A 6,816-nucleotide genomic window follows, 5' to 3' on the forward strand; every position below is an offset into this window, starting at 1 on the left:
TTGGCATCACAGTACACATTTGAATTGACAGTCTTGATCAGTCATGAACCATTTTTAATAACAGAAATGTAATTGGCCTTCATCAATAAGCTTTAATCAAGTAGGCCTATACAGGCAAAGAGTAGCATTGAGTCCCATTTGTTCAAGCCCTGAAATGTGATTATGAGTCATGGGCCCCGATTTAACCCCTGAAACACAGCTGAATTAACAAGCAGCAGGCTAGTTTAGCGATATAAATTACCTTGGTTACTGCTCACGGAATCCTCTAAGCCACAGTAATGGAACGGAACTCTCACTTCAATTATTGAGACTTTAAAATAAGCCACGATTGGATGGAATAGCCCTCTGGTTGCAGTTTGACATGTATTATTGGTTGGGGCTTTGGGGGTGGCTGACAAACTAAGCAGAAGAGGGGTCTCACTGCGTCGAGAAAACCTCCCCACAGACTTCCTTTCGTGGCAAACACATAGATAACAAGTCTGTGTAAAATGTTTTCACTTTTAACCACATTGTTAGACTGTCAAATGACATAGTCAGAACTTGTTAAATTAGCATGTGTTGGTTGCTTCCAGAAAATCGCAAAAATGCAAATACATACAAACCATGTTGAGACATAAACCTATCAGAAACTATTTCTAAAATGGAAATAAATGATTTTACACAAACACATGGATAAAATACACAGATAAATATACACACAAAGGTAGGCCTACTTGACAATTAGGCCTATTCCTTACCTACACATTAGGCTTTTATTCTCAGGAACAGTCATTATTTTGAATCAGAACCCATACTTGATTCACAGGTAAGTGAGCTCAGTGGATTGTTAAGGCCATTTTTGATGACTCTAATGGAGCAGACTCGCCCACAGAATCATATCAACACACCACAGTCGCACCAGGCGGGTATTCCAAGAACGTGGTTTAGTGACAAACCTCAGAGTAACTCAGAGTAGGTAGCCTAAACCTTCCAATAGAAGCTTCATATTCCAAGCAAAACAAAGGCATAGGGCTCCTCTATTAGGAGGTTTACCACGTATTCTGCGTTAACTTACCCTGGTTTGTCACTAGACCACATACTCCCCAGGAGCCAAACTAGATTTTTGTCAGTTTGTGCATGACATGAGGCTTGTACAGGTTACTGATGCTTCCCTAAGGGTGGAGGAATGGCCTTCCGCAAGCATTTCCATGCTGACGTTGCACATTAATGTTTTCCTAGGTGGACTGGGTGCTGGACTCCGTTGAACTTCCGTCGGCCGAACAGTCTCATGTTTATGTAGTCGTGATCTTCATATTGTGACTTCCTCGATGTTCTCTGTTTAAAAAGTGAAAGAGAAAGACAAACGAGGAGGAGGTGCCAGACCATCTTAGTTAGGTTTGTTTTGGTTTGCAACACACTCACACACGCACACACACACACACTCAAGTTACAGCCCTTCTTTCCGACATTTGAGTATTTTTTATATTTAACAAGCTGGGAGAGTAGCTGGTATGTAACAACTCCAAAGAACAAACCCTATCTGGGTTCTAGGGAGTGTGTTTATATTCTCTCAATCGAATATTCCTACTGGCCCTCATTTCCCTCAGTTCTATGTTCCTTAAGCCCTATGTTCTTTTTTACCTTAAGTTCCCTCAGTTATTGCATTCACTTACGTATTTTAAAACGTACAAAAGTGACACGATCAATTACTCAGATGATCCTGTTTTTGTCACAGGCCTGATTACATGGAGGCGTCTCCAATTACAAGATTACACTGACAACATGAACAGCAGAGGTATGACCGAGTTATGACTTCGCTCATGTGTGTACAGCTGTTTCATCAAAGCAACAGAAGGTGGCCTACAAGGAGTTTTGGGTGAGGGGTGTGTTGCACTCACCCAGAATTTGATGGTGACAGGGGTGAGGACGAGACCATAGAGGGTAACCAACCCGAATGCCACCAGTAGAGGGATGCTGGTTTGGTCAGTGAAAGACCTGATCTTGGGTGGGGAGGTGGGGGAGCTGGCGTTCCCCGGACAGGGGGGGTCCTCGGCAGGACAGGTGTGCTCTATGAAGCAGCCAGACAGTGGGGGGAGAAAGAGTCAGAAAAATTGTCGGAGAGCGACTGTGTGATATACACAAAGCTGTGTAAATGATAGTGTCAATGAGAGATTAAGTATTAGTTATTATTAAAGTGATATTTCTTTTATGCACTAAAGCATGTGTTTAAGATTCAAACCAAACACCCTTCATGAAAATATGAGCTAAAGAGTTAGACTCTAAAATCCTCAAATTTGGCCAGTTTGGGAAGACAGATATACTGTATATGGAGACAAATTCTGGTGGTTTGAAGGATATCCTTTTAAACCAAACCTTTAAACATGACAACAGTACTTTGAGCTCTGACCTCACAGGGTACTGAATAAGTTCACTAGTTTTAGTTTATGTCTAAAAGTAAAAATGCCTCATCCCAAATTTAAATGGACATAATTCTGTCAGCCAAGTGAAATAACAGCCCAGACCCGCTGATAGATGTTTTTAATTTCTCAGTGAGAATTTTAGTATTGTGTGCAGAGATGTGGCTGTAGATATGGTGAGCTTTCTGGTGGACATACCAGTGAACACGACAGCTGTTGAGTTCTCTTTACAAGAGATCGGTGGTGGGTAGATGGCGCAGACCTCGCAGGTATACAGCCCAGAAGAGTTGAGGTTCAGCTGGGAGATCTCAAAGTAAGAGCTCTTATCCGATTGGTTCATATAATGCTGGCTAACCTCGCTGTTGTCGAGGACCTTCCGGGACTGGTTCTGTTTGCTGTGGTAGTTCACCAAATGCAGCTGCTGTCCATTCTTCAGGAGTTTATGAGTCTTCTCCTCACGCTTCATGGTGGGGCACAGCACCGACGCTTTCACACAGACTGAACACATGGGCCAGAAACCAAACATATTAGGTATGACCAGGATCATAACCAAACATATTAGGAAGTTCACGCTGTGACGGGATTATGAAATGAACATGAATTTTGACCATATATGATGATGATGAAGATTTGTCATTCGTAAAGGCACCCTACAATTCATTCATGAGTGTACTACTAGTGCCCTCAAATTAAAATGCAGTTTGAAACATGCTGGCCAATCTCAAAGGAAGAGTAAGTCCAGGAGACAAACCCTGCAGACATTAATAACTCATTCATAATTCTGGGGTTCAAAAATCCATGGGACAATGCTACAGTACTGATGAAGCAACATTTCTTCACTGTTCCTAAAGTGAAGTTTCTGTGAAAGTCTAGGAGGATCGACTTGAGGAAGTAAATTCAGTTTAATTATGGCGACCCTGCAATGTATTTAGATTTCAGGACTCAACTCCATGTACAACAGATGAGCATGTATTATAGTAATGCAATGCAGCATTATTTGAAACTTAGGGCCAGTTTACAGTGGAGAAGAAGCATGTGTGTGCTGCTGATTCTGTGTTCTCTTCGCTGGCATTTGCATTGGCACACATATGGGTTTGTTTTAATGTGAAAGTTCTCTCACCAATCACCTTCCCCTTTGAAACTGAAGATGCAGAACAAAGCTTTCCATTGAACTATAACCCACTATGATGCGTTCTTTTGATTTAGCTTTTGTTCAGTTCTCTGAACTGTCTCCCATTACAGAAGGAAAACCTGAATCATCAGGCTCCTTTGAAGTCGCAAACAAGATGAAGAGGCTTTATCCAAAAAAGAAGCAATAGTAGATTTTTTACTAAATGACAAAACTGTTCATTTTTAATTTTTAATTGTACAATTACGCAATTGGATCCAGCCCTACAACACTGCATATAAAATCTATTGAGTTAAAACTGGATTTGGTAAATGTCAAATCTAGGTATATTCTGGATGAGAGGTTAAGGAGTAGCCTACACGTCATTTATATACTGGCTCTTCAACCAGCTGCGCACACTTCCAATTAACTGTTTTGGGTATGTTCAGGGATACACCTAATATGGAAATCTGGACTGAAGGTCACACCAGTCCCACAGATTATAATAAAGTTAAATAATTTTGCCACATTTGCTGGATTTCAATAGAGACCTCTAGAAAAACAATGACCAGTCTACGTTGCGGTAATAGTTCGCATTTCTCCCATGATGTGGAGCTATCGTCAATTTTTCGGGGTGTGTGGGTTTGGATGTTTCAAGTGTACATCAGCTTGTTTTCGAGTTCAAGATTTAGAATTTAAGAAACGCTCGCTCAAAAATCGCTGGAAATACACGAAGTTAGTTTGTAAAACATTTCAAATCATAGCTGTAAGAAAACTTTTATCCAAAAAAACCTTTGCTTTTTTTGGTGAGATAAATTCGCGAACTAGCAAGATTTGATCAGTGCTTACTGTAGTTGGTGAAATCTGACTTTACCTAAGTTAGATTTAGACTAGACAAACTAGGAGATATACTAAAAATGTGTTCTTCATTAAATAAAGTTGATTGGCGTATCTGTTGTTTGTCATCAATGTGTGGTAAACATTACACTGCCAAGGCTTGCTCACTGTCAATTCACGTCACTGGTAAATCTGATAGATTTTTAAATGCTTCTCACGGCAAATTGATAGCTGCTATTAATTTAGATGAATTAATCACACACCAAGTAATTAATTATATTTATTTTTTGAATCGCTTGACAGCCCTAGTCTCTATAGTTTGTTTTACTTGTTGACCAACTTGCTTAAAATCACCTGAGCATCCTTAAATGATAAGGAGAAGCTGAGGAGGGCACTAACCTGTACAGCCAACGGAAGTCTCTGCTCGACCTTGGCAAAACACACACAGACACAGGAGGACACCGAGAACCCATAGCATCCCGCTAGACATTCTATCCATGTGGCACAGCAAAGGGCCTGAGCACCGTCAGACTCACTCGAGTGGCTCTGACTAGAGATAAAACACGCGGCAGTCCACGCGCCAATCTCCAACTGTACCAGCAACCGACTACAACATGCAATAACAAAACGGCGCACACAAACGTGCACGGAGATCTGTGCGGTCGAATGCCGAGGAGCGCCACATGACAGGTTGGGTGCGGTGAACAGTAGCAGATTGTGCAGAGTCTGCTCGATTGTTTCGCTCCACCTCCACCTACTTCAAGAAACGGAAGAGTGAAGGCATCTGCTCCAGGTGCTAAACAGGAAGCTTGCTCACGTCTTCCCTTGTGCAAGCACTTCTGAAAGCCATATCTTCATTTAACGTCTTCAAATACAACAGTGTTCCTGCATATGGCCAAAAAACATTACCTACCCCCCTCACTGAAATGAACACCCACTTAAATGGCAGAATCAGTCGAGTAGTAGGTATTCCTAATAATGAAACTAACAAAATAATTAAACAGATTAAAATAATTATCCAATTAATTTTGACAACGTTTTCCTTTGGGACAAGATGTGCCAGGTAACACAATTGCAGTATACCTTTCCACTCATTTCGTATATCTAAGAAAATTGCAATAAAGTTGTATCCTCTGCACAGGTATGATGCAGAAAAGCAACTCAGACACACACACACACACAGACACACACAGACACACACACACTTGGAATCAATCAGTTTTTGTCAGCTAGGCACCAGTGCTGTTGCATCTGCACATCATGGCCTCTGTGGAAAACTGAACACTGAGAGACAGAAGCATCAAAGAATCCAGTCAGATGTCAGCAGCTGATAGCTATCAGACTGCAACTGTAACCACACAGATTATGCCTTAAAACACACAGAGGCACAGTGCACATCATGCAATGCACAGTGCTTTCTGTCTAAGCTCCTGCCTCCTCTTACATTTCCAGTTCTAAGTTTGGCCTTTCTGCATGGTAATGTGAGAGGTGTAAAAACTTTTTTGGTGTGATAACTGAGTTTGTATGTGCCCCGAGAGACAGACAGCCGGAAATACTAAGGGGATTGGAGGTGGGCTCTAAGCTGTATTTGGTGGTCAATTTGTTGGTTTATGGTTGACCATGTTGGTTTGTGCAGGTTTATGCTAGGAAACCAACCTCATCCAGTCAGGCTATGTTCAGTCTTATTTGGGTGAAAAAGCGCAGCCATTTCAAACACAATTGCTGCACGATCTGCACGGTTTCGGCCCAAATAAGGACATCAGGGCAGACAGATTTCAAATAGTTTAATGAACACCACTGCCCATGGCCAAGGTTAGACTTCTGTTTGCGTTTCAAACTTCCTGGAACACATTGGTCAGGAGGTCTGGTCTCCATGCAGTTCAAAGGGTCCAGCAAAAGCCTGCATACACCAACCAACCAACCGTTTTGAAACAGGGATGTTTCCCGTAACAAGACACATGCATAAGAAAAACATAAGAATTGGGGTGCTGACTAAGTAAGTCACCATCATTTCCTGTTTTTCATTCAACCTGCAGTTGTGTGTAGCACCTGACCTTTGAGGTCAAGGTTTCTAACCACATGGGAGAACAAAAAGTAGAATTATTCAAAATAAAAAATCCCGTTTACATCATTTTGTGTGAATAGCAGCACGGCTATCAACAGAAATGACTGCCAAGTAGCCTTCAGCTGATCAGGCTTCCTGCCTGACCTAATAATGAATGCAGGGGAAATGTGAGAGATGAGGGGAAGTTAAAGAGTTGTGATTTCTGCCACAGAAGTGCAGTCGCACAGGATGGTTGTATTCAGCTGCGGTTGGGAGACCCTTCACGCCCCCTGAGTTTATTTTCAGATCTAACCACAAACATGTGAAAATGGATTTCCTGTTCCTCTCCGTCAACAACTCAAGTTACTGTAAACGACTCCTGAAATGTGAAGCATACGCTTGATATTCCATTCACTTTTCATGTTTAAAAC

The 6,816-nt window shown here is 41.7% G+C and overlaps 1 protein-coding gene across 1 annotated transcript; it reads right to left on the reverse strand.

Annotated features, from left to right (window-relative positions):
- Positions 1–33: 33 nt before the first annotated feature.
- Positions 34–5,251, reverse strand: si:dkey-1h24.6. The gene is made up of 4 exons (XM_012840511.3): positions 4,741–5,251; positions 2,595–2,894; positions 1,878–2,047; positions 34–1,314 (listed from the first exon to the last, which is right to left on the reverse strand). The coding sequence occupies exons 1-4, from the start codon at positions 4,838–4,840 to the stop codon at positions 1,204–1,206; spliced, it is 681 nt and encodes a 226-aa protein (XP_012695965.2). The 5' UTR covers positions 4,841–5,251; the 3' UTR covers positions 34–1,203.
- Positions 5,252–6,816: the final 1,565 nt, after the last annotated feature.

The sequence above is a fragment of the Clupea harengus genome, chromosome 21 (genome assembly GCF_900700415.2).
Source record: "Clupea harengus chromosome 21, Ch_v2.0.2, whole genome shotgun sequence".
Lineage (NCBI taxonomy): Eukaryota > Metazoa > Chordata > Actinopteri > Clupeiformes > Clupeidae > Clupea > Clupea harengus.

What these genes read in the sequence shown, in the direction of transcription:
- si:dkey-1h24.6 (XM_012840511.3), bottom strand. Translation starts at nt 4,840, where the DNA reads ATGGATAGAATGTCTAGCGGGATGCTATGGGTTCTCGGTGTCCTCCTG. An exon ending in GACTTCCGTTGGCTGTACAG is followed by an intron (nt 2,895 to 4,740) that starts GTTAGTGCCCTC and finishes CCATGTGTTCAG; the next exon opens with TCTGTGTGAAAGCGTCGGTG. An exon ending in CTGTCACCATCAAATTCTGG is followed by an intron (nt 1,315 to 1,877) that starts GTGAGTGCAACA and finishes CTTTTTAAACAG; the next exon opens with AGAACATCGAGGAAGTCACA.